This window comes from Macaca nemestrina, chromosome 8 (assembly GCF_043159975.1).
Source record: "Macaca nemestrina isolate mMacNem1 chromosome 8, mMacNem.hap1, whole genome shotgun sequence".
NCBI lineage: Eukaryota > Metazoa > Chordata > Mammalia > Primates > Cercopithecidae > Macaca > Macaca nemestrina.
In genome coordinates this window covers 50,276,160-50,303,673 of record NC_092132.1, presented here as the reverse complement: position 1 = coordinate 50,303,673, position 27,514 = coordinate 50,276,160, and the positions used below count along the sequence as shown (strand labels likewise).

The window sequence follows — 27,514 nt, the reverse complement described above, 5'->3', positions numbered from 1 at the left end:
TTAGTCCACACTGACTTTTTTCAAAACTGCCATACCAGGTTCATTACCTGAGTTTCTGTGGGGCGAGAACATGCAAGTCTGATTTTGTGAATTTCTCACAAGAAAAACAGCAGGAAGGGGTTGGTTCTGTGTTTACCGTTTTCCTTGTAATTGCCAAAGTGGAGGCAGTGATGTTGTACAATTTCAGAGAGGAGACCTCCAGGGGCTAGGCAGGGACTTCTAGCAGCTCATCAGTAGCAATGCTGGTGGGATCCCACCTAACGAGGCCTAACAGGGAATTAAGGAGAGAAGCGCACTCTCTGGGCCCCTGGGCCAATGAGCAGAGTCATTTGTACAGTTTTATCTCTGGCTGGAAATGTACATTATGAACTTAGAGAGAACGTCCCATCTTGTCAACTGTCCATGGGAAATTACCAAAATACATGATGCCCCTGGCCTCAAATTTCCAAATGGAGAACGGTATAGCCTTCATTCCTTGACAACAAATGAAATGAGACTAAGAATGAATAACAAAAGAATAAATCAAGACATCTCAACTTCACGTAGCAAAAGTACACCCCTTATTGGTAACAGCCTATTTGGTAAAAGCAGATAATTGGAAACAACCTAAATGTTCAACAATAGATGTAAAATAGTATATATTAAAATACTGTTGGCCGGGTGTGGTGGCTTATGCCTGTAATCCCAGGACTTTGGGAGGCTGAGGCGGGTGAATCATCTGAGGTCAGGAGTTTGAGACCAGTCTGGCCAGTGTGGTGAAACCCTGTCTCTACTAAAAATACAGAAAATTAGCCGGGCGTGGTGGCATATGCCTGTAATCTCAGCTACTCCGGAGGCTGAGTTAGGAGTATCGCTTGAACTGGGAAGGCAGAGGTTGCAGTGAGCCGAGATCACGCCATTGTGCTCCAGCCTGGGCAACAAGAGCAAAATTCCATCTCAAAATAAATAAAATAAAATAAAATAAAATAAAATAAAATACAGTGACAGAATCCATCTTCTGTCTATATTGTTGGCTTTTAAGTTGAAATTAAGCATTTAGAAATTGGTATGCTCCCAAATGAGCTAACTTCTAAAATGCAAAGGCACTGGCCAGCTTAGGATCTGATGACTATCAGATACCTTGCAAATTCCTCATCTGTGGCTAGTGAGGGATCTCTAGGCCTACTGGAGCAGAGGGTAGCATGCAGCCATTTGAGGGAGATTTGTGGTTGGTTCTGGACCCCTTTGTCTGGGGTTGCTACGCAACGGTAAGAGAGGTGAGAGGAGTTTCCTTATTTTCTATAGCTCCTCATTTGCAACTGGTTTCTGTTGAGAGCAGCTCATGTCTTGGTGGTGATGTTTTGATCTGGAGTCCCTTCTGCTTTCCGAAAGTGAATTTTCTTAACAGTGTAAGCAAAATGAATCTCTACTGCTACATCTGGAGCGTTCCTAATGGAAAGATGTTTAAAGCAATGGATACCCCAATCTGGAGTGATCCGTTTTCTTTAAAAACTAGCTTCTGGCCGGGCTGGTGGCTCACGCCTGTAATCCTAGCACTTTGGGAGGCTGAGGCGGGCAGATCATAAGGTCAGGAGCTTAACACCAGCCTGACCAACATGGTGAAACCCCGTCTCTACTAAAAATACAAAACTTAGCCGGGGGAGGTGGGGTGGCACACACCTGTAATCCCTCCCAGCTACTCAGGAAGCTGAGGCAGGAGAATCGCTTTACCCTGGGAGGTGGAGGTTGCAGCGAGTTGAGTTTGCACCACTGCACTCCAGCCTGGGCGACAGAGTGAGACTCTGTCTCAAAAACAAAAATCAAAAAACAAAACACTGGCTGCTAGGCTGGGCGCAGTGGCTCATGCCTGTAATCCCAGCACTTTGGGAGGCCGAGGCGGGCAGATCACCTGAGGTCAGGAGTTTGAGACCAACCTGGTCAATATGGTGAAACCCTATCTCTACTAAAAATACAAAAATTAGCTGGGTGTGGTGGCAGGTGCTGTAGTCCCAGCTAATCTGGAGGCTGAGGTGGGAAAATTGCTTGATCCAGGATGTCGAGGCTGCAGTGAGCTGTGATTGCCCTACTGTACTCCAGCCTGGGTGACAGAGCAAGACCCCATCTCAAAAAACAAAACAAAACAAAACAAAATAAAACAAAAGCTGGTTTCTCTTTCAGAGTACATTCTTTCTTCTGGGCCACCACCAGAGACCACCAGTTATCTCAGGCTTCCAGCTGGAAAAAAAGAAAAGAAAAGAAAAGAAAAGAAAAAAAATCGGCCACTCTCCTCTGTGCCTTCCTCCATATTCTCTGCGTGTACCCACTTCTGTTGCCTGGCCAAAACTGCTAATAGTTCATGCAAGGGGTTGAGTGTAAAGAGTTCTTATGCCAGGTATGGTATAATCCCGGCTACTAAAGAGGCTGAGGCAGGAGGGTCCCTTGAGCCCAGGAGTTTAAGATCAGCCTAGGCAACATAGCAAGAGCCTATCTCAAAAATTGAAAAAAAGAAAGAAAGAAAAAGAATAAACAAAGGATTCCTAGTGTTTACCTTGTCCCTAGCAGAGAGGAGAGCTCCCCTAGCAGTAGTTTCTGGAGACCAGATGCTTCTTGGATGTTCTACTTTTTCTTTCTCCTCACCCCTGGTTTGGAGCCTCAGCCTTCATCTCACTGGGGCTTGGTGGGGGCACAAAGCCATCTTGAAGTTTAGCTCTCCTCATTCCTAACTACCCCACTACTGTTGTCTCATCACTAAATCATTTCCTATAATACAGCATCTGCAAGTGCCTATAAAATAATCCTTCATTAGTGGAAGTTTAGCTTCTAAATGTTTTCTCTGGTGCCTTTTCATTGCTCCAGGCTTTGGGAGAACATGCATAGACGTGTCTAGGCTCTTTAGTATTGGTCTGGGCTACAGATAATGATCCTTAAATCATAAGTGAGGCTTGTAGTGAGTTGAACATGGATTAGCCTATCTCATCTAGAAATTGATTTAAACCAAGTGGGGACTCAATCCAGGGCTCTCTCTACCTTTCTCCTCTCTTAATCAATTCCTGCCTTAGTTCTTGCTGTGTAAGGAATAAACGAGCAATCACAAATGTTCCTGAAATGAGGATACCCGTAAGAATTAGGTTTTAAAAATGATTTCCTCCTCAGGATGCAGTCTGCGTGCAAAAAAATAAATAGAGCAACCATAAATAGAAGACAATGTGAATAACTTGAAAGCAGGCTCTGCTCCACAAAAACTGTGGTGGAGGTATGGCTATATTTTTTTCCTCTTAAAGAAGAGGAAAAAATTTTTGATAATGAAAAGGAAATTATCTGAAATGTTTGGTCTAGAGGGCTACTCCATGTCAGAGGCAAAGTTGCCTCTGCTTCCTGAATATATTATGCCTTTGAATATACTGATTTACTGTAGGTCTTAGTTTCACTTTCTATGTTTGTTTATGTTAAACCAATTTATCCTGTATGCCAGAGTGAACTTAGTTTTGGATTGGACATCTTTAGAAGTTATATTAATTCAGAAAGGGTGGGAAAGTATTGGCTAAATGACGCAACTTCCAGTATGATTTATACCCAGAAACCTTTGCATGAAGATTCTGACTCAAAATATCTATTGTGTCCATAGACTAATACATTGTTTTCTATTTTTGTAGACATTTCCTGTTTAACTTTCACATACTCTGTAAAGTAGGTGTGCCTATTACTTTGTTTGTTCTTGCAGTTGGACAAACCAAAGCTCAGCAAAATCAAGTTATTTTGCCCTCTTCCCTCCTGACCCGCCTCACCCCAAGGTCACTGTAAAAAGTGGGAATAGAATCAGTGTTGGCTGCCTCCCAGCTTAATGTTCCATTTCTTGGGTTGAGCCAATCTCAGAGCACTTTTCATTTACCTACTTGTTTAAGCAATCTGAGTTAGGTAAATATGCTTGAGTCAAATTAAAACCAAGTGTTTAATGTGCTTATTTTCAGAATGATTTTATTTATAGTAATTTCTTTCCGGCAATACACTGTGTTCTTAACAGGGCAAAGAAGGCTTTATTTAAACACCCCTATCTGGTGACTTAGTCCATTTTCTTTACATCTGATGATAACATCTGGCAGCACCCTAAGTTCCCAAGTGATTCACATAATGCACAATGTTGCCCTTGTCTGGTTTTCTCTCAGCTGGGACCATCGAATGGGATTTAGGCTAAGGAATTTCTGCAAGGATAATAGTAGAAACTTAGATTTGGAAGGGACTTTATAGGTTACTTGGTTGCAATTCCCACCCAATGCAATCATCTCTTCCACAACGTACCTGAAGGTGGTGGGCACTCCTTGTCTCCCAACTTCCAGAGACAGGGCACTCACAGCTGGGCAGGGCAGTTCATTCCATTATTGAACGCTGAATTACTAGAAGGCTCTTCCTCATGCTGTCATGATGAACTGTCTCTGTAACTTCCACCCCTTGGCCCTAATTTGGTCATCATATTTATATTATATTTAAATTATATTACAGTCATATAATTCAAGTGCACCCTAACATTGAAATTCTGCTTTCACGTGATGGACACATGCATAGTTTTCATATTGTCCCCTCGGAAGATGACTCTTCCCGGGTAAACATTTCTTGTTATTTCAATTGTTCGTTCCCCTTTTGTGGCTTCTGTAATCAGGATTCTTCGGTTTAACAGAGGCAGAAAACCCAACTCAAAATGACTCAAGTAAAGAAAAAAAAATTGGCTTCTGTAATTGAAAAAGTCCAGAGGAAGAGGCAGCTTCTGATCCAGCTGGATCCAGATCCAGGTTTAGCCAGTGCCATCAGGGCCTGGTGTCACCAGCCATCTGTGTCATTCACAGTTCCATCAAGAGTGAGCAGCCACGCGATTGTTTGAACATTAGGAAAAGCGTAACCTAAAAAAGTATTTTTTTTTTTTTTTGAGATGGAGTCTCACTCTTGTTGCCCAGGCTGGCATGCAATGGCACGATCTTAGCTCACTGCAACCTCCGCCTCCCGGGTTCACGTGATTCTCCTGCCTCAGCTTCCCGAGTAGTTGGGATTACAGGTGCCTGCCACCAAACCAGCTAATTTTGTATTTGTACTAGAGTTGGGGTTTCACCATGTTGACCGGGCTGGTCTCGAACTCCTGACTTCAGGTGATCCACCTGCCTTGGCTTCCCAAAGTGCTGAGATTACAGGCAGGAGCCACCACACCCAGCCAATCTAAAGAATTATTAACTATTAACAGGGGACTGGGGCAACAATGGATTGGCTAGTAAGAGATAAAGAGAATTTGAAAGGATGCACAAATAGCAGATTTAAGGAGTACTACTTCTCTTAGGGCTGAGATAGAGCACCTAAGGAAGAATCTGCCACTCCTGGCCCCCCACTTCTGACCCCCTGGGTTAAGACCCAGAACTTGTCAAAGAGCACATGGCTGTGTCTCATTGATTGACAGAGTTGCTAACAAAGTTGCTGTCATGCAGTGTCAGTGGAACTTGCTAGAAATCTATTCCCTGGAACTTGCTGGAAATTCATCTTCTAGGATGCTCAGAAAAGCAATTCATGAGAAAGTATTTCACTGAGGGTACCTGAGGGAGGTGCCCTGGTAAGCTGCTGGTACTGAAGGAGCCAGGTGGTAGAGGAGCTGTCAGTGTTGCAAGAGCTGGACACTGGAGAAGCAGCCCATGCTCCCAGTGAACACACTGGAACCAGGAAGCAAACCGTATGTCTTCTGCAGTGTCTCTTCAGCGCCCTCTACTGAAAAAGTTTAATAACATGACAAATAGTAAAAGAGAAATACTTAAGGGCCCAGCTAGATTTTTGCTCAACAAACAATGAAGGGTAAATATGGAGCTGAGAGGCAATAGGCTGAGACCAGCACACCACCTTTGCATTCCTTTTTTTCTCTATAGGCTCTACAGTCATGTATCTTATGATGACAAGATGGTGGGTGGCAACTCCAGGCTTTTAACCCTTCATTTCAGTGACCCCAATGCAAAGAGAGTACTTTTGTCCCCCAGCATTACGCCAGATTAAGTTTGACTCTGTTTTGCCAAGCATGTGTCACATGTTTGTTCCTGAGCCAATCACAGTGTTCAGGTGGTTTAGTGGCTCCGATTGGTCAGCCCTTGGGAGTGAGTCAACCTTACCCCTATCAAATGTACAGAGGAAATTCCAAGGAATATCAACCTGTTGATACCAGAAGAGAGAGAAATGACTGATAGGCAGGCAGAAATCTACTGCATGGGTGGTTATTAGGAACAGAGAGTATAGGGCCAGATACAGCTTGATCAACCAATGACTGTTTTCTCCCCTGTAAAGTGTAAATAATAATAATGCCTGTTTGAGTTGGAACAGATAAATAAATGCCACACCTTTTTCTTAACCAAATTTAGAAACAATTGAGAAACTGACTCAAAAATCAGTAGGATGGCAAATAAAATGTCAGCTTTATTACTGAGAAAAGTTCATATTGAATAACATTCAGGGGCTGACCCTGTGTCATGGTCTCTGGTAGTGTTAAACAGCCCACAGGATCCTGTTCCCCAACCTCCTGCCCCTCTTGCCATGTAGATTGGCTGCTGTAAAACATACGGCATAGACATCCAGCAACTTTCTTTGGAGATAGGCAAAACTCAAAGAGAAGGATAGGAGTGAGCCAGTCCAGGCATGCATGGTTCTTTTGTCTGAACTCCCAATAAAATAAGCTATTCTTTCTTTCTTGGAGAAGAAGTTGGAGTAGGGCAAGAGGACGGGATTGTGATTCTAACAGAGTACTCTCCACAATCCCTAGCTTTTTGTTCTCTTAATTGAATGAGCTTACCCATTAAGACTGTGATCAACCAGGGCTTTAACTACCCACTTGTGGGGGCAGATCAGGTGTCTATCAGAGCCTGCTTCTTCCTTTATAAGGCTGCTGCATCAGTTCCAACCACAGCTTCTTTGGGTTTTCTCCTGGCCACTTACATTATTTTATTTTTATTTATTTATTTTATTATTATTATTATTATTTTATTATTATTATACTTTAAGTTCTAGGGTACATGTGCATAACATGCAGGTTTGTTACATATGTATACTTGTGCCATGTTGGTGTGCTGCACCCATCAACTCGTCAGCACCCATCAACTTGTCATTTACATCAGGTATAACTCCCAATGCAATCCCTCCCCCTCCCCCCTCCCCATGATAGGCCCCAGTGTGTGATGTTCCCCTTCCCGAGTCCAAGTGATCTCATTGTTCAGTTCCCACCTATGAGTGAGAACATGTGGTGTTTGGTTTTCTGTTCTTGCGATAGTTTGCTGAGAATGATGGTTTCCAGCTTATTTTTATTTTTTAATGTGATAAAGACAAGGTCTCACTATGTTGCCCAGGCTGGTCTCAAACTCCTGACTTCAAGCAATCCTCCTGCCTCCACCTCCCAAAGTACTGGGATTAAGCTGTAAGCCATTGCACCTGTATTTTAAATTCTAATTCATTACCAGCATTTAAAGGCTGGGTGACATAGCACATAAAAATTCATGTTTCCTAGTTCTTTTGGGAAAAAAGAGGTCAAACAACTTGGGACCCTCGTTCTTCCATGGAAATAATCAACTGGAACTAAGTATTGGCTCCCAGTTTCAAATAGAGCATGGCCTCTCCTGTCTAGTGCAATTCCCACTACTCCCAATTCTTATATCTAGTCACCTCGCTCATACATCTACCTGCCTGGCCCCTGTACACATTTACATTTGTAACTCCCTGTGCTATGTCCCTATGGTTGGTGCCTTCCCTACCATTCTGGATGGCTTGGTTCAACCAGGTGGACATCCTTCTGTACTCTTTTAGGTAGGGCTGGTGGACACTTACCAAGTAGAGCCTAGAAGGGCCCAGGCAAAAGCTGGCCTATTTCTATGACTTAAAAGAATAAAATGCAAGTAGGCATCTTACAGTTGCACTTAAACACAAAGGTACTGACTTCCCTTTTGTTCTGGACTGTCTTTCTCAGCCTCGTCTAAGGATGTTAATGTAGTGAACAGCCTTGGAAGATACAGTGTCCCCTCTGGAGCAAAGAGCATTACATTATAACTGCCCATTCTAAAAGAGTCATGCTTCCTAATCTTCGGCTTCCTCATCCCATTGTAACACACTCCATTGTGTGTGCAGTTGCCATTGGGCTCTCTTCACCCTGTCCTCTGCGTTTCTTTTGTTATGTGATTGCAGCCCCCTCACAGCAAGGTAGATTGTTCCGGGCTGGGCAGCTGGCCCTCGAGCAGCACTATATCAGCTGGTCAGCACTGATCATCTGGCCTGGCTGGGAAAGATGAGCTGTGGCAGCCAGAGTTTCTCTCTGAGAGAATAAAGTTGTTAGTGACAGGATCAGGAAACAAAAAGGATGCCCAGAAAGAGAGGAGATTAGAAATTGGGGCCATGGAGGGTAAGAGCAAGTCAAACTTTTGAGTGTAACAGAAGCACACAGAGAAGCAATGATGCTATGAGAAACACACACCAACACACGTGCGCACACACACACACATACACACACAGAGACAGAGAGAGAGAGAGAGAGAGAGAGAGAGATCACGTACCCCAAAAGAAAGAAAAAGTAGCCTCAGTTCCAGATGGCTTCCTAGCTTCTGTTCACAAAGATCTTTATCATAAATGGCCTTTTTCTAAGGAATAAATGAGTCTTTGTTTCCATCAACCAAGAGAGCCTGACCAAGACAGCTGGCCATGCCTGTAAGCAGATGTCTAGTTGAGATATAGCACACTGTTGCTCTATCACAAAATACTCCTCTTCTAAAAAGTGACCCTGAATTTAGGGGCTTTTTTTTTCTTTTTTTGAGACAGGGTCTCACTCTGTTGCCCAGGCTGGAGTGCAGTGGTGCAATCATGGCTCACTGCAGCCTCAACCTTCTGGACTCCAGCGATCTTCCCATCTCAGCAACCCAAGTAGCTGGGATTACAGGTGCGTGCCACCACACCCAGCTAATTTGTGTCTTGTTTTGTTTTGTTTTTGAGACGGAGTCTCACTCTATTGCCCAGGCTGGAATGCAGTGGCATGATCTTGGCTCACTGCAACCTCTGCCTCCTGGGTTCAAGCAATTCTCCTGCCTCAGCCTTGCGAGTAGCTGGGATTGCAGACATGCGCCACCATGTTTGGCTAATTTTTTGTATTTTTAGTAGAGATGGGGTTTCACCATGTTGGCCAGGCTGGTCTCAAACTCCTGATTACGTGATCTGCTTGCCTTGGCTTCCCAAATTGCTGGGATTACAGGTGTGAGCCATCACACCTGGCCAATTTTTGTATTTTTTTGTAGAGATGGAGTTTTGCCATGTTGCCCAGGCTGGTCTCAAACTGCTATGCTTAAGTGATCCTCCTGCCTTGACCTCCTGAAGTGCGGGGATTACAGGCACGAGTCACCTTGCCTGGCCTAAGGGCAACCATCTTAATCATAGGAACTAGAAAGTTGTCTTTAAAAATATGTGTATGGGCCGGGTGCAGTGGCTCATGCCTGTAATCCCAGCACTTTGGAAGGCCAAGGCAGGTGGATCACAAGGTCAGGAGATCAAGACCATCCTGGCTAACACAGTGAAACCCCGTCTCTTCTAAAAATACAAAAAATTAGCCAGGCATGGTGGCAGCACCTGTGGTCCCAGCTACTTGGGAGGCTGAGGCAGGAGAATGGCGTGAACCCGGGAGGCGGAGCTTCCAGTGAGCCGAGATTGTGCCACTGTACTCCAGCCTGGGCAACAGAGCTAGACTGTGTCTCAAAAAAAAAAAAAAAAGTGTATGGAACAGAACAGGGGCCTCAGAAATAACACTGCACATCTACAGCCATCTGATCTTTGACAAACCTGACAAAAACAAGCAATGGGGAAAGGATTCCTATTTAATAAACGGTGTTGGGAAAACTGGCTAGTCATATGTAGAAAACTGAAACTGGACCCCTTCCTTACACCTTATACAAAAATTAACTCAAGATGGAGTAAAGACTTAAACATAAGACCTAAAACCATAAGAACCCTTGAAGAAAAACCTCGGCAATACTATTCAGGACATAGGCATGGGCAAAGACTTCATGACTAAAACACCAAAAGCAATGGCAACAAAAGCCAAAATTGACAAATAGGATCTAATTAAACCTAAGAGCTTCTGCACAGCAAAAGAAACTATCATCAGAGTGAACAGGCAACCTACAGAATGGGAGAAAATTTTTGCAATCTATCCATCTGAAAAAAGGCTAATATCCAGAATCTACAAGGAACTTAAACAAATTTACAAGAAAAAAACAACCCCATCAAAAACTGGGCAAAGGATATGAAGAGACACTTCTCAAAAAAAGACACTTATGTGGCCAAAAAACATATGAAAAAAAGTTCATCATCACTGGTCATTAGAGAAATGCAAATCAAAACCAAAATGAGATACCATCTCATCCCAGTTAGGATGGCAATCATTAAAAAGTTGGGAAGCAACAGATGCTGAAGAGGATGTGGAGACATAGGAACGCTTTTACACTGTTGGTGGGAGTATAAATTAGATCAACCATTGTGGAAGACAGTGTGGTGATTCCTCAAGGATCTAGAACCGGAATATCATTTGACCCAGCAATCCATTACTGGGTATATACCCAAAGGATTATAAATCATTGTGCTATAAAGACACATGAACACATATGTTTATTGAAGCACTGTTCACAATACCAAAGACTTGGAACCAACCCAAATGCCCGTCAATGATAGACTGGATAAAGAAAATGTGGCAATGTACATCATGGAATACTATGCAGCCATAAAAAAGGATGAGTTTATGTCCTTTGCAGGGACATGGATGAAGCTGGAAACCATCATTCTCAGCAAACTAACACAAGAAAAGAAAACCAAACATCGCATGTTCTCACTAATAAGTGGGAGTTGAACAATGAGAACACCTGGACACAGGGAGGGGAACATCACACAACAGGGCCTGTCAGGGAGTAGGGGGACAGGGAAGGGATAGCATTAGGAGAAATACCTAATGTAGATGACGGGTTGATGGGTGCAGCAAACCACTATGGCACGTGTATACCTATGTAAAAAGCCTGCACATTCTGCACATGTATCCCAGAACTTAAAGTATAATAAAAAAAAGTGTTACTCTGAAAAGGTGGATTTTATCTTACGATAATTGTATCTGAATAAAGCTATTATTAAAAATAGTTTTTTAAAAATGTTAACGTAAGTACAGATTATTGAGTTTTTAAAGGTACCAAGGAAGTCATCAAGGACATATGTAAGGGACAGAATGAGTCTGCCTTTCAGGAGCTAGAGGAGCTTGGGAGGGTATAACTGAATGACCTGGAGTCATTTGGATTTGTGACCTAGGAGCTTGGATAGTACCAGAAGTAGATGGAGAAAGATGCGCTCCTGCTATTCAACCGTCTGGGCTGCATGAGTTTGGTTAGGCTGTGTTGGCAAGTCCTCTCATCCAAATGATCTTGGAAACATCGGCTGGCACTTCACACCCATTAGGATGGCTGTTATAGAAAAAAAACAACAACAAAAAGCCAGAACATAACCAGTGTTGGTGTGGATATGGGGCAGTTGGAATCCTTGTACTTTGCTGGTGGGATGTAAAATGGTACAACTGCTATGGAAAGCAGTATGGCAGTTACTCAAAAAATTAAATATAGAATTCCAGTTTTATCTAGTAATTCCACTTCTGGGTCTGTACACAAAAGAACTGAAAGCAGGGACTCAAATATTTTACACCCATGTTCATAGCAGCACTATTTGGAATGTTTTGGAAACAACCCAAATATCTATTGATGAATAACTGGCTAAATAAAATGTGGTACGTACATACTATGGGATATTTCCTAGCCTTAAAAAGGAATGGAATTCTGATACATGCCATATTATGGATGAGCCTTGAAGACATTGTACTAAGTAAAATAAGCCAGATACAAAAGGACAAATATGGTATGGTTCCACCTATATAAGCTATGAAGAATAGTCAAATACGTAGAGACAAAAAGTAGAACAGTGCTTACCAGGGCCTGGGGGAAGGGACAAATTGGGAGTTATTGTTTAATGGGTAGAAAGTTTCTGTTTGGGATGGTGAAAAAGTTCTGGAGATGAATAGTGGTGATGGTTGCACACAGTGTGATTGTATTTAAGACCACCAAACTGTACATTTAACAACCAGTGTTGGCATGGATATGGGGAAACTGGAAGCTTTGTGCTTTGCTGGTGGGATGTAAAGTGGTACAGCTACTATGAAAAACAGTATGGCAGTTCCTCAAAAAATTAAATGTAGAATTACAGTTTTATCTAGTAATTCCACTTCTGAGTATGCACACAAAAGAACTGAAAGCAGGGATTCCAATATTGATTAGTTAAATGGTTAAAATTTACCACAATAAAAATAGATAGATAAATAGAGTGGATGTAGCAACATTTTAATCATTGTACTGAAGTGGAGAATATACAGGTATTCATTGTACTATTCTTTCATATTTCTCAATATGTGAAAAATTTTGTGATGTTTGGGTGGAATTAGATATAGAAACAATTTACAGTTTACCCCATTTGCAGGTTTTTTTTCCCAGCTCCAAGATCTTTCAGGATAACAAACGACGCAGACTAAATCCCCCCAAAGCTTCTCAGCTCGCTTGTTAAAAATGTCCTTCCAAAAACTTTAATATTAATTAGTTGGGCAATAAAAATCAAAGTCTATCTGTCCAACATAATGTACAGGCATGTCCTTTTATAACCTTTTTAGAATTCACAAAGCAAAATAAATGATTAACAAATTTAAAACATTTGATGGATTTGTGCTCAACAGAATAATATCCAGAGACGCCTCTAAGGTCTGTGTGGTCTTACGGCCTGAGTCAAACTTCTTTCTTAGCTTCATCTAACTTCTTCCCATGCAGGCTGCTTATCCATTGGAAGAGCATCTGGAAATCATTGTACTCTTCAGAGAATGCCTTACAATTCCATGATAAGATGTATAAATGGTTGGATTTTTCAGAAAATGTAATCATAGATAGAGATGCAGCGATAGATAGATAGATAGATAGATAGATAGATAGATAGATAGATAGACAGACAGATAGATGCCTTCATGACGAACCCATATGTCCATCATTTGTCTTCTCATGACCCCATATCACTTTGGCCTCTTCTTCTATCGTCGCATCTTCCTTCTCTGACTCTGGACTTCCTACCTCTCTCTTATAAGGACCCTTGTGATTACATTGGGTCACCTAGACCAGCCCCTGCCTGCTTTCCTGATAAGGAAACTGAAATTCAGATTGGTAAAGTGAAAGTGACTTATCCAAGATCATGCAGGTGAGTCTGTTTCTGCCTCTTTTATGGACTATTTTGCTATACTTCCAAAAAATTTGTAAAGTTGCGTACCAGTATGTCCTTATAAGTATCCTTCTCCTCTTTATCATCTTTGAATTACCTTAATTGAATCCCCTGGATTGTGGTGAAAACCATTCTTATTAATTTAGGGGGAATATTCTAATGACTCATTATGTGTTATCTGTGGACCTGTGGCAGTTTCTCCAATAATGGTGCTCTTAGTCCAATAATAGCCAATGATGGTGACTGGCTGTCCTTACGAGCAGTGGCATCTGCCTGAGAGATGGTTGGAGGAGGAAAAACTTTAGTTTGGAGTCATAGAACAGAGTGAATATATTTGATTCTACAGCTGTGATCTCATTAGCATCTCGCCTAACCAACAAACTGCACCAGGCAGAACATGCTTCAGCTTCTTACCCAGCAACTGTCAAGATGCCTTTGTGGAGCTCTTTATCTGCAGGCACAGTTTCGTTGCTCTGTAAGGTATGGTTCATGGGTGCTACTTACTTAAGAAGCCAGATGGGCTAGCAAAACCCATAGCAAATATCAGTGGTGTGGAGTGTTGGACACATTCCAGTAAAAATAAGTTAGCTAACACACATTGAGTGCTTCTATGTTCCAGGCACTATTCTAAGTGCTTTCTATAATCTTCAAAACAACCCGATAAGGCAGATACTATTCTTATCCTGATTGTGGAGGTGTAGCAGCCACAAAGATAAAGAGAAGTTAAGCCACTGATTCAAAAACAACAGCCAGTAAGTAGCAAAGCTGGGATTTGAATCTGGAAAATCTGGGCCCAGAGTCTGTGCTTTTAAATTTTTATGTTCTTCTGCCTCCTCTGTAACTGTTAAATTGATATAATGGATAATTCTACATTAGAACCATGTTGCTATCCAATCTCCTGAAGGAAAATTTGCCTCCCCCCTTTATTTTGCTCCATCAAGGTGTTATTGGATAATGTCCTTTCCGGTCCCCACAATTCAGAGTCAGCTCCAAGATTTCTGTTGCTATGGAAAAGTTCTGGCTGAATGCAGTCTTTCCTATGCTGATTGGTAAATCACTTGTACCTTCTACAAGTGATGCATTGCTAGAAAGGAATTATTATCCCAACTCTCTGATCCCCTGCTTGGAGGTGAAGCCTGGTGGGCTGGCCTGGCTCGATTGACCCTAAAGGCCTGGGCAGGAAGCCAGAGGTTCTTACCCACACTTATGACAGGGAAGCCAAGACACCCAGTGCAGCCAGGGGTAGCCAGCAAACTCAAGGCTTTTATTTTAACAAGTAGCATTGAGGTAGGTAGGGAAAGATGAAGCAGGGAGGGATGAGATTAGAAGACCAGTGAAGACAGCAGGAGCAAAAAGAGGCAAGCCGAAAGGAGTAATTGGAAGGCATTCCAGGCAATTCTGAGCAACCAATGCAAGATCAGAGACAGGAAGCTGTTGCCAGAAGCACAGACAGGTTGGAATACACTTCACAAACATCACAGAAAATATAAAACTCTATTCAAATCCTTACTGACATATGTATCCTTTAAATACATGCGTCATCTCAGTATGATTGATTCTGTGCACTCTTTTTACTTGGTGTTTATAAAGTGTTTCCAAGAAGCCACGTACTGCACATTCCTGGATTATAGTTTGATGACATTCTTTCCTCTTGCTGTTTAGCCATTTGCTTGTTCTTGAGATGGTTCCAGCATCTTGCTCGTGTAGGTAGTGCCTTGGTAAGGTGTTGTGGAAATGTGCCTGCCAAAGCAGCATGCCTTCAGGCACTCGCACACCTGCCTGCTCATTGTGGGCACCAGAATCTTGACCAAAATAGTCATCTGGGATCCATCATGGCCAGCTGTCCACTTCTAACAACAACCAAAGGGGTCCTGGAACTCAGGACCTTATAAAAACCTCAGAGGATTAATTGAGAAAGACCAAGCCCAGACTATGAAACAATAAAAACATATTATTTACCATTATCATACACATGACCATATATTACGTCAGTTTTAAAATACCATTTAGCGGGCTCCTATGTTCACTTTGTATCCTCCAACTACGGATAAGCCTTTTGTCCCTGCTTCCAGTATGATTCTTCTGCTTTTGCATCCTGATTCTGCTGGTTTCACTCCCCTGCTTAAAACCTCCCATTGATTCCTACTGCTCTTAGAAAGAAATCCGTGCTTCCAACTACGGCGGACAGAATAATGGCCCCTCAAAGATGTCCACCTCCTAATCCTTGGAACCTGATTGTGCTATTTTACATGGCCAAAGGGGTTTTGCTGATGTGCTTAAGTTTAATATTAAGTGTGCAAAGGCCTCTGCTTTTGTGTATAATTGTAATGGGTTGAATAGTGGTCCCCAGAAATATATGTTCAAGTCTGAACTCCCAGAACCTGTGATTCGACCTTACTTCAAAAGCCATTCTTTGCAGATACAATGACATGAAAGGTCTCAAAATAAGATCATCATGGGTTTAGGGTGGGCGCTAATCTAGTGACAGGTGTCCTTATAAGAAAAAGGCAGCGGACATTGAAGACGCAGAGACACACAGGGGAGACTGGAGCTCCACTGACACAAGCCAGTGAACTCCTAGAGTCACCAGAAGCTAGAAAGGCAAGGAAGGATTCTCTCCTGGAGCCTTCAGAGAGAGCTTGAACCTTCTGGCGTCTAAAACTATGAGAGAGTTGATTTCTGTTGTCTTTAAGCCATTCAGTTTGTGACAATCTGTTCCGGCAGCCACAGGAAACTAACACAACAGTCTTCCCTGCACTTCTCTGTTACACCATAAGCCATTAAGATCCTGTTTGCCTACCATGTTGCAGACAAAAGACACCTTGCCGTCCTCCTCCCTCCCATCCCTCCATGCTTCTGCCGATTCCTCTCTCTCCTCCCCAATGCTTTGATGACCCATTAGTATATATTTCTCTGTATGACTTTGCTTTTAGCACACACAGTACAAACATTAAGATTAAAAACAAACAGCACTAAGATTAAAAATGTTTAGCAACCAGGATGTCCCATGGGCTGACCAATCTGAATGGATGCCAGCTGCCACGCTGGAGCAAAGTCCAGATGGCCCACTGCCAGGCCAGGCATTGCCCCCTTAGGTGCTGGATCCTGGCCAGCAGATATTGACAAGACTCCTGGTGTTAATTCTTACTGTATACCAGGGTCTGTGCTGAGTAACGATCTCTTTGAGACCACCACAGTCCTACAGGTGAGGAAACTGAGACTGACTGAAGTTCAGTGATGTGCCGGAGGTCACGCAGGTTGCAAGCAAGTGGCAGAGGAAGGGCTGGAAACCTGGCGGCCTGAGTTTAGTCTGATTTTTTGTCGGGAGTGTGAGGAAAAGCCTGGAGAGAATAATTTCTCTATGGAATAGGGAATACTTAAAAAAGATGTGTCATCCAGTCTAGGGGCCTTCGGAAATTAAATTATTTACTTCAGACAAATGGTGCCAGAGGAGATAGTAGCTGACTCACCATTCAGTCCCCACTGGAGCTGCAGGTTTAATTGCTGGGAGGGAGGCCTCATGGAGGAATGATCAACTCTGCCCCATCCCCATCCCAGGGAGAGGAGACCTCAGAGCTTATGATACAGTGAGGTGTGGACTACACAAATTCTGCGGGACCTCCCAGGGGTCAGGAATTGTATCCAGGTCCTGGAAGGTGAGAACTTGGTGGGATTTCTTAAGCCCTGAGCCTTCCTGCATTGACTCTTCTTTCCCTGCTTGCCTTCCTGAGGTCATCTGCAGTGAAGGCTTAGTCGGGAAAGGAAATAAGTGCTTTTGTTTGGGAAGAGCAAAGACTGCATTGAACAAGCAATCTGTACCTCCACCCTTGGACTAGAGAAGTGAAGCCAGAGATATGATGAGTGACAGTGGCAAGAATCACATGAACCCAGGAGGCAGAGAGATTGTGGTGAGCTGAGGTGGCAAGACTGCCCTCCAGCCTGGGGGACAGAGAGACTCCGTTTCAAAAACAAACAAAAAATGAATGGTGTTGGCTTTAAAGAGAGAAGGGCCCTAAGTGGCCTGAGCTTGCACAAGAGAAGAAAGGAGAAGGATGGGGAGTGGGTACCTTACCCTTAGCCAGAGGCATGGTCCCGGGAGTTTAATCACTGAACTCCAGCGGTTCCCTGACAGGCAGGTGGAGGCGAATGTGAGGGAGGCCCACAGGACTGCAAAAGCAGCTGGTGCTGTGAGTTTACCAGTAGGTGACTTTCTTGTGATTCCCCCCTTATGCCAAAAGCCATGTTTGCTGAAAGTCAATGGCATTTTCTGGAACTGCCTGTGGAGGTGTACTTCACAGGAACTTTTAAATAACTTTAGTCCCAAGTGATTCATTATTCTATTACATTAGTTAGTTGTTGGCAGATCTGTCACACTGTATACAAAAGCTGAGCTATTTCAGAGACTGTACTTATGAGTCATCTTGCTGACTTTCTGTATATATTTTCTACCACTGTTCTATAATCTCTTTCATTCACCCGGTATATACAGGTGATAATTATGTTCTTTCCTTTTCCTACATTTTTCTTTCTGTGAGATTAAAATAGCAACATCAACAAAAAAGGCAGGTATGGTTTTCTTTAACATATCGCTGAGATTTATAAAATGGACTTTGATACCAGTGCTTCAAATTAGATCTGAAATGAAAAATAAGCTCATATAAATGTTCTCCTGAGATCTGCAGAAAAGAATATGTGAAAGTGTCTCAAAATTAGCCAGGCGTGGTGGCAGGTGCTTGTAATCCCAGCTACTCAGGAGGCTTAGGCAGGTGAATCACCTGAATCTGAGAGGTGGAGGTTGCAGTGAGCTATCACGCCACTACACTCCAGCCTGGGGTAGAGCGAGACTGTTTCAAAAAACAAACAAACAAACAAAACAAAACACACACACACACACACACACACAAAAGTGTCTATTGAGATAGTCTTGCATTTGAAGGGCCAAGCAAATCATGTACTCAACTTGGCAAAGTGCCAACTCTTCAAAAATTCTTTTTATGTTTAATGAATCTAATTCATTCATTATTTCTACTGGAGTCTACAAAGTTTGTCTTGAACACCTCAATATTTGTCAGCACCAAGAAGGCTGAAGGGTCTTTTTCAGGAAGGAGAGAGGGAAAAATTATAGTGACCCAAGAAAAGATGGATTTGTATGACTGAGATGACTGCAAACCACATGTTCCACTTACTGTGCTATTTCTGGAAGGCATTCCCTTGGCAACTTTTAAATGTTATATTATCATTTCTTGGAGACTTCTCTAGCTGTTCAAATGTGGTGAGAAGATGAGAGAGTTATAACAGGAGAAGGAAGAGTCTTGCTTCTCTGATTGAAAACTGTTTCTCCATTTCCCTTCTTTTTCTTTTTCTTTTTTTTCAATCCTTGAAACTTTCTCCAGTTGACTCGGCCACATGGGTTGGAGTTCTGTTGCACATACTCAGAGGAACACACACTTCTCCATTCAAATGACCGCATCGGGAAGTTACAAGCATAACTTTGACTCAGCGGAGGCTTTTCTATCCACATATTTCACATATATGAGCTGTCAGACCTCGGATGAGGGTCTTTACGCAGCTTCAAGATTTCTTTTCAGCTGCTCCAGACATGACTTCTTGGCAGATAGTTCTAAGGAGGTTGGACCTCAGAGTATGAGAGCTGCCCACTTGTTCAGGCAGATGCCCTATGATGACACATGTCCGTCGCGCGGTGGCTCACGCCTGTAATCCCAGCACTTTGGGAGGCTGAGGCGGGCGGATCCCCTGAGGTCAGAAGTTAGAGACCAGCCTGGCCAACATGGTGAAAACCCGTCTCTACTAAAAACGCACAAATTAGCCAGGTGTGGTGGCACGTGCCTGTAATCCCAGCTACCTGGGACACTGAGGCGGAAGAATTGCTTTAAACCGGCAGGCGGAGGTTGCAGTGAGCGGAGATGGCACCACTGAACTCCAGCCTGGGTGAAAGAGCGAAACTCCATCTCAAAAAAACAAAAAACAAACAAAAAAAGTGACAGATGTCTACAAGTCAACGCTTAAGGAATGCTCATCAGCTGGAAATCTGGAATATTCTCAGTTTTTAAAGTTTTTTTTTTTTTTCTAGATTCTGCAGAGGGTGATTTATTCTTCAGCCATGATCATCGGGGCCTGGATCATGCTTTTTACAAGTGACTATACTCGCTACTTTTTTGTTTTGTTTTGTTTGAGACAGGATCTTGCTCTGTCATCCAGGCTGGAGTTCAGTGGTGCTATGATGGCTCACTATAGCCTCAGCCTCCTGGGCTCAAGCGATCCTCCCTCCTCATCTCCCCAAGTAGCTGGGACTACAGGTGCATGCCAACACAACCAGCGAAGTTTTCTTTTTTTAGAGAGGGGGTCTTGCTGTGTTGCTCAGGCTGGTCTTGAATTTCTGCACTCAAGTGATCCTCCTGCCTCTGCCTTCCAAAGTGCTGGAATTACAGGTGTGAGCCACTGTGCCCAGCCTAACCACATTGAAGGATGAGTTTAACCATATTTTGAAGTAAAAAGTACATGTATTTAAGAGAACTGAAAGTGACTGTGTGACTGGATTATTGCGTTGGCACTTATTAGTTAGAAGCCTTGGTTGAAATCAACAGAAAACCCAACTTACGCTGACTTAAACAATGAAAAGAATTCATGGTGTCACCTAAAAAGTCCGGAGGTAGTTCAGGCTCTAAAGGCTTGATTAAGGATCTTGTTTCTTTTCCTGTCTCTGTTCTGGCTTCCACTGTATGAACTGCATCCTAGGGCAGTCTTCCTTCACAGTCCCAAAGCAGATGCCAACAGTCCTGGGATCATATGATTCCTTGTTCATGTCAGCAAGAGAGAGAAACTCTCTGCTCTCAGATGTCAGATAAATTCCTGGGCTTTATGCTAATGGGACTGGTGGCTGTATCCAGGAGCATGGGTTACCCTGCAGAGCATAGATCAGCTCATCACTGGAGTTACGGGGGAATTAATCCCATCCAGATTATGCTTGTCTTGCTAAGAGTGGGGTTGAATGGTTATGCAAAGGAAAATTAGGATGTTGTTTTAGAAAGAGTAAATGGACGCAAGGAGGCAAAAAATACCAACACTATCTATTGAGTGTACTGGTAGAAAAACTGTGAGGTCCCTGGAAAGGTGGGCTGAGGAGTGAGAGTGGATTTTAAAGAGTCTGAACTTGAAATCTTTGAAAGACTTTAGTCAGCAATTATCACTCAACATCCACAGAAAGCTCTCCAGGGATATTTAATATCCAATAATCTTTTTACAAATAAAGCTTTTTGTGTGTGTGGTTGTACAAGTTAGATGTCTGGATAGTGAGTAGATGAATGCCTGTTATTTTAGGCATTGCACTTTTGTTATGTTTGGAATATTTCACAATTAAAAAGTGAAAGCAATGCACAGCCTTGACAGACATTACCACTGTTCACCAGTGTATCATTTTTCTCCTTCCTGGGTGCAGGAAGACTGCAGGAAGACTGCATTTCTTAGCTTGCCTTTCAGTTAGGCCGTATGACTTGGCTGTGGACAAAAATGACATATGTCTCTTCCAGGCCAAGGCAGCAAAAATTCCCATGCAAACTTTCAGTTCTCTCTTCTCCTTCAGAGTGATAGTGGAGGCCGGATATTAAGATGGTGGAGGTGTAAGAACGAAGCAGCCTGGATCACTGAGTCACTGCATGAATGTCAGTTGCTTTGGAGAACCAGCAGATGTTCTGGTTATTGATTTCTGTGTGTTCAACCCCCCAAAAATGTAGTAGTTTCAAGCAACAATTTACTATTATCTCTTATGATTCTGTGTCAGCTGACTGGGCTAAGCTGGGCGGTTCTTGCTTGGGTCTTTCATCTGATTGCAGTCAGGTGTTAACTGGAGCTGCAGTCCCCCTAACAACTCATCGGAGCTGGATCTCCAAAATGGCTCACTCATCTGGCTGGAATTAATGCTGGCTATTGACTGGGTATAAGGAAGCTGTCAATTGGAGCACCTATGTGGCTTTAGAGTTTCACTGCATGGGTTCTGGGTTCCTACCAGATGCATCCCAAGAGTGAGTATTCCAAGAGACCTAGATGGGATTCAAAAAGCTTCTTACAAGCTACCCCTGGATGTCCTGGAACATCACTGCTGCCATGTTCTGTTGGTCAAGGCAAGTCACTAAGGCCAGTTCAGGTTCAAAGGGAGGGGAATTAGACTTTTACCATTAGTGCAGTGAGTAGCATATGCCACAGAGCAGGAAAGTATTAATAATGGTTATCTTTTATTATCTACTACACCTGACTTACAGCTGACTTTGGGTGAGAGATAAATTTTATGTGTTAAGCCATTGAGATGTCCAGCAATTTTTGTTGCCTCACCATCAGCCTAGCCTAAGCTGATTAATAAAATGGGAATTGTAGACAATATAGAAAAGACTAAAAAAAAAAAAAAGAAAAGAAAAAGACTATGGTTACCCTTTTATGTAATTTCTCCTGTTCTTTTTTTTTTTTTTTTTTGAGATAGAGTCTCTGTCTGTCGCCTGTTCAGAGTGCAGTAGCACAATCTCGGCTCACTGCAACCTCTGCCTCCCAGGTTCAAGTGATTCTTCTGACTCAGCCTTTCAAGGAGCTGTCCTGTTCTTTTTTACACATATTTTTAATATGTTGTTATCATGCTATATAGATAGGTTTGTAGTTTTTATCACTTAGCATTATAATATAAATGTATCCCTTTTCTATCAAGAAGTCTTAGTAAAGACTTTGAATTATTGAATAATATTTCATTGTGACAAAGTATTAAACTGCTCTCAAACAGACGTTTAGTGTTTCCCACTTATTAATGGTATTAGAATACTGCAATAAACATCTTTGAGCATAAAGCACCATTTCTTATAATAGTTTCTTAGTTTGGGCTCCTATAACAAAATACCATGAACTGGGTGGCTTATCAACAACAGAAATATATTTTTACACTTCTGGAAGTTGGAAGTCTCAAATCAGGGTGCCAGCATAGTTGGGTTATGGTGAGAGTTGTACACTACCTGCCTCTTGTATCCTCCCATCGTGGAAAGAGGCTGAGAGAATTCTCTGGGGTCCTTTTATTAAGGGCGCTAGTCCCATTTATGAGTACTCCATTCTCATGACCTCATTAACTCTCAAAGGCTCAAACTCCTAATTCTATCACTTTGGGGGTTAGGATTCTAACATGAATTTGGGGGTGACACAAACATTCAGTTCATAACAGACAGATTATATTCGTTCATCTTTGTATCTTTGATTTTGAAAGATTTTATTCTTAAAATTTTCTTGCAAGCACCCTTAACTCTACTCTCATTCCCCATCTCTTTGTAGACAATGGTCAAATTTGTATTTTCAGTCCTGATCTCTCTCCTTGCTCTAGACTTGATATTGCTATGTGAGATCACTAATAGATGTTTCAAACTAAGTATGTCAAATGATTCTTGATTCCTGTGACATCATGCTGCCTATCATCTTTATTTCCTTTATTGTACTCACCACTGTCTGTGTTTTTTCTCCTTGCTAGAATGTGAGCTCCATGAAGACAGGGACTCTGTCTGTTTCTTCTACCAGGCCATCCCCAACTCTAGGAACAATACTTAGTTAATAGCAGGCAATAGATATTTGTAAATAAATGAAGGAATTGATATATAAATAAACAAGATGAATTCACTCTATATTTTCTTTCCACTCCAACCTTATCCCCCAGTGGAAGATTTCCGTGATAATTTTGGTCTTCAAATCCATGACGAACATATTTTTATTTCTCTTTATATCTACAGTACTCCATTTCTGGGAAAGCTGAATGTGTGTCAGGACTCTTCTTGTAGGAAAGCAGATACGCTGGAGATGATACGGGAGAGAAACAACAGGAGAAAAGTTCAGTAAACGGAGAAAGTGTTGCATAGTGGGAAGAGGTCATTCATAACTTTGCGTCGCTATCAGAAAGCTATTTAATTTAGTGTTTTCCAGATCAAAATTTCCTTTCTAACACTTAGGAATTTTGGCCCTCGTTTTAGAAACAGATCTTTGCACCAAGTCCTGTGGTCTCTGGCTATGAGCCTCTCTGCCTCTTGCCTCTGTTCCCTGTTTTTTGGCTTCCTTGCCCTTAGTTTCATTTCCAAATTTTGGTTTCCTTTCCTAAAAGATGACTTGCCTTATGTATGAGTCATAATGCAATGGCGATTGTATGTGCTGAGGCCCAATTGAGGTAGAACGGGGAAACTGCTCTGCAAGGAGCACAGACCCTTCTCTGGGGCACTCTTGGTCCAGCCACCTTCCCCTCTATCCAGCCATGCCTGTCTGTCTTGGTGCCCACCAGGCCTGGTGGCTGAACTTGAGCTAAGGAGTGGAGAAACATGTGGGCGAATCTGGGTAGAAGTCAGGGCTGGAGATGAGTGTAGGAGATAGCTTCATACAGTCAAAGGGAGACCAGGTGAGGAGTGGGACTGGGTGGCTGCAACTGAATGACAGTGTGTTCACATGGTATTTGTCCTGTTTGTGAACAGGCCTTTTGTGTTCTCAATTTCAGGAATATAAAGTCATTGAAGAGGCACAAAGATGGTGGAAAGACCTTTGCAAGAATTGGCCAGGGACCTGTGAATCAGACGTGTCAAGGATTAATATACCACTTCCTGCCTTTCCACATGAGTGGTAAAAATTTATATTTTCTTAGTAATTTCAAGAGCAGCAACATTTGCTACAACTATTGCCAACACATCCTCTGTTTATTGAGCATCTATTTGCTAGGTGCCGTGCTGTGTGTTTTACTTAATATTATCACTAATCTTTATAATCCTAGGGGATAGGGATTGTTTTCCTCATTTTATAAATTTTACAAATAAAGATATTGAGGTACAGGCTGGGCATGGTGGCTCACGCCTGTAATCCCAACACTTTGGGAGGCTGAAAAAAAAAAAAAAGAAAGAAAGAAAGAAATTGAGGTGCAGAGCAATTAAGCCACTTACACAGAGTTAGCCAACTAAAAACTTACAGAATCAGAATAATAATTCATTTTGAATTATTATTATTTTTGAGATGGAGTCTAGCTCTGTCACCAGGCTGGAGTGCAGTGGCGCGATCTTGGCTTACTGCAACCTCCACCTCCTGGGTTCAAGTGATTCTCCTGCCTCAGCCTCCTGAGTAGCTGGGATTACAGGCATGTGCCACCACGCACATGTTTCACCATGTTGGCCAGGACGGTCTTGATCTCCTGACCTCATGATTTGCCCACCCCAGCCTCCCAAAGTGCTGGGATTACAGGCATGAGCCACCGCACCCAGCCCGGCTTGCTTTTTAAATAGATTCACTTGGCAACGTTTGAATTTAAGGTTTCTGTTGAATTTTGTTTAATCTTGCACCAATTTTTAAAAACCTAATACAGTGTTCTAACTTTGCAGATTTTATGCTTATTTTGAGCTAGTTTCATAGGACATAAGCTTGTTAAATAACTGCTTGTTGAGGTTAATGTTTTGCCATTTATAGGATTTAATGTTGAGGAATACAGCATTTGCTGTATATTTTTCCTCTAATGGCAGGGGAGGTAATGTTCCAATAATTTAGAAATTTTCTATGTAAGAAAGCAGCTGGTATGGTGTGGCTGTGTTCCCACCCAAATCTCAACTTGAATTATATCTCCCAGGATTCCCATGTGTTGTGGGAGGGACCCAGGGGGAGGTAACTGAATCACGGGGGCCGGTCTTTCCTGTGGTATTCTCTTGATAGTCAATAAGTCTCATAAGATCTGATGGGTTTATCAGGGGTTTTCACTTTTGCTTCCTTCTCATTTTCTCTTGCCGTTGCCATAGAAGAAGTGCCTTTTGCCTCCCACTGTGATTCTGAGGCCTCCCCAGCCATGTGGAACTGGGAGTCCAATGAAACCTCTTTTTCTTCCCAGTCTCGGGTGTGTCTTTATCAGCAGTATGAAAACGGACTAATACACTAAATTGGTACCAGTAGAGTGGAGCATTGCTGAAAAGATACCGGAAAATGTGCAAGCGACTTTGGAAGTGGGTAACAGACAGAGGGTTGGAACAGTTTGGAGGGCTCAGAAGACAACAGGAAAATGTGGGAAAGTTTGGAACTTCCTAGAAACTTGTTGAATGGCTTTGCCCAAAATGCTGATAATGATACGAACAGTAAGGTCCAGGCTGAGGTGGCCTCAGATGGAGATGACAAACTTGCTGGGAACTGGAGCAAAGGTGACTCTTATGTTTTAGCAAAGAGACTGGTGGCATTTTGCCCCTGCCCTAGAGATTTGTGGAACTTTGAACTTGAGAGGGATGATTTAGCGTGTCTGGTGGAAGAAATTTCTAAGTAGCAAAGCACACAAGGGGTGACTTCGATACTATAAAAGGCATTCAGTTTTATACAGGAAACAGAGCATAAAAGTTCAGAAAATTTGCAGCCTGATGCTGCAGTAGAAAAGAAAAACCCAGTTTTTGAGGAAAAATTCAAGCTGGCTGCAGAAATTTGCATAAGTAGCAAGGAGCCTAATGTCGATCCCCAAGACCATAGGGAAAATATCTCCAGGCCATGTCAGAGACCTTCACAGCAGCCCCTCCCATCACAGGCCCAGAGGCCAAGGAGGAAAATGTGGTTTCATGGGCCAGGCCCAGGGTTCCCATGCTGTGTGCAGCCTAGGGACTTGGTGCCCTGTGTTTCAGCCACTCCAGCCATGACTGAAAGGGGCCAATGTAGAGCTTGGGCTGTGGCTTCAGAGGGTGGAAGCCCCTAGCTGTGGCAGCTTCCATGTGGTGTTGAGTCTGTGGGTGCACAGAAGTCAAGAATTGAGATTTGGGAACCTCCACCTAGATTTCAGAGGATTATGGAAATGCTTGGATGCCCAGGCAGAAGTTTGCTGCAGGGGAGGGGCCCTCAAGGAGAATCTCTGCTAGGGCAGTGCAGAAGGGAAATGTGGGATTGGAGCCCCGACACAGAGTCCCCACTGGGGCACTGCCTAGTGGAGCTCTGAGAAGAGGGCCACCATTCTGCAGATCCCAGGATGGTAGATCCACTGGCAGCTTGCACCATGCACCTGGAAAAGCCACAGACACTCAATGCCAGCACCTGAAAGCAGCCAGGAGGGAAGCTTACCCTGCAAAGCCACAGGGGTGGAGCTGCCAAAGACGATGGGAACCCACCTTTTGCATCAGCATGACCTGAATGTGAGACCTGGAGTCAAAGGAGATCATTCTGAAGCTTTAAACTGCCCTGCTGGGTTTCAGACTTGCATGGGCTTTGTAATCCCTTTGTTTTGGTCAATTTCTCCCATTTGGAACAGATTTACCCAACGTTGTACCCCCATTGTATCTAGGAAGTAACTGGCTTGCTTTTGATTTTGCAGGCTCATAGGTGGAAGGCACTTGCCTTGTCTCAGATGAGACTTTGGACTGAGGACTTTTGAGTTAAGGCTGAAATGAGTTAAGACTTTGAGGGACCGTTGGGAAGGCATGATTGGTTTTGAAATGTGAGGACATGAGATTTAGAGGTTCCAGGGGCAGAATGATATGGTTTGGCTTTGTCTCCACCCAAATATCATCTTGAATTGTACTCCCAGAATTCCCATGTATTGTAGGAGAAACCCGGTGGGAGATAGTTTGAATCCTGGGGGTGGTTCCTCCATACTGTTTTTGTGGTAGTGAATAAGTCTAATGAGATCTGATGGTTTTATCAGAGGTTTACGCTTTTGCATTTTCCTCATTTTCTCTTGCTGCTGCCATGTAAGAAGTGCCTTTTGCCTCCCTCCATGATTCTGAGGCCTCCCCAGCTATGTGGAACTGTAAGTCCAATCAAACCTCTTTTTCTTCCCAGTCTTGGGTATGTCTTTATCAGCAAAGTGAAAATGGACTAATAAAGCAACCACTGTGTATTTTTGTGTATGAGTATTTGAATTGGATCCAAAACGTACCCATGATTGTGCCTTGTGTTTTTCTAAAAAATAGAACAATACATACTTATTACAGAAGATTGGCTAGATACAAAGAAGAAAAAAGGAAAAGAAGCATGCTAGTCAAAGAAAAAACAGTAATACAGCAGTGTGTTTTATATGGATTTTTTATACTCAAGTTTACATATTTTACATGTAATTTACTAATTTACTTAGAATGCATTTTATTGTAGGGTGTTAAGCCTTGTGTTTCTGATAGAACAGAGGTGATTATAAACCTAGTTCCTTAGTTTCCAATATGACAAGTAAATGATGTCCCTGTTAGATATAAACTTAGTTTGC

The 27,514-nt window shown here is 42.7% G+C and overlaps 2 protein-coding genes across 6 annotated transcripts in view; both read left to right on the top strand.

The window, feature by feature from the left end:
• LOC105476118 (NADH:ubiquinone oxidoreductase complex assembly factor 6) overlaps window positions 1-27,514 on the top strand; it is a 107,002-nt gene that overhangs the window by 74,497 nt on the left and 4,991 nt on the right. For 4 of the 5 annotated variants that reach the window (XM_024791020.2, XM_071067990.1, XM_024791019.2 and 1 more), the window contains one exon: window positions 23,816-23,937. In XM_024791020.2, the coding sequence (XP_024646788.1) occupies window positions 23,816-23,937 (122 nt within the window). Of the gene's footprint in view, window positions 1-23,815; window positions 23,938-25,091; window positions 27,183-27,514 lie in introns of those variants that run through there. The other variant, XM_024791022.2, reaches the window with a different exon arrangement.
• LOC105476119 (pleckstrin homology and FYVE domain containing 2) overlaps window positions 23,837-27,514 on the top strand; it is a 36,320-nt gene continuing 32,642 nt past the window's right edge. The window contains exon 1 of the mRNA XM_011731782.3: window positions 23,837-23,937. The gene's annotated coding sequence lies outside the window, so the exon portion shown is untranslated. The remainder of the gene's footprint in view (window positions 23,938-27,514) is intronic.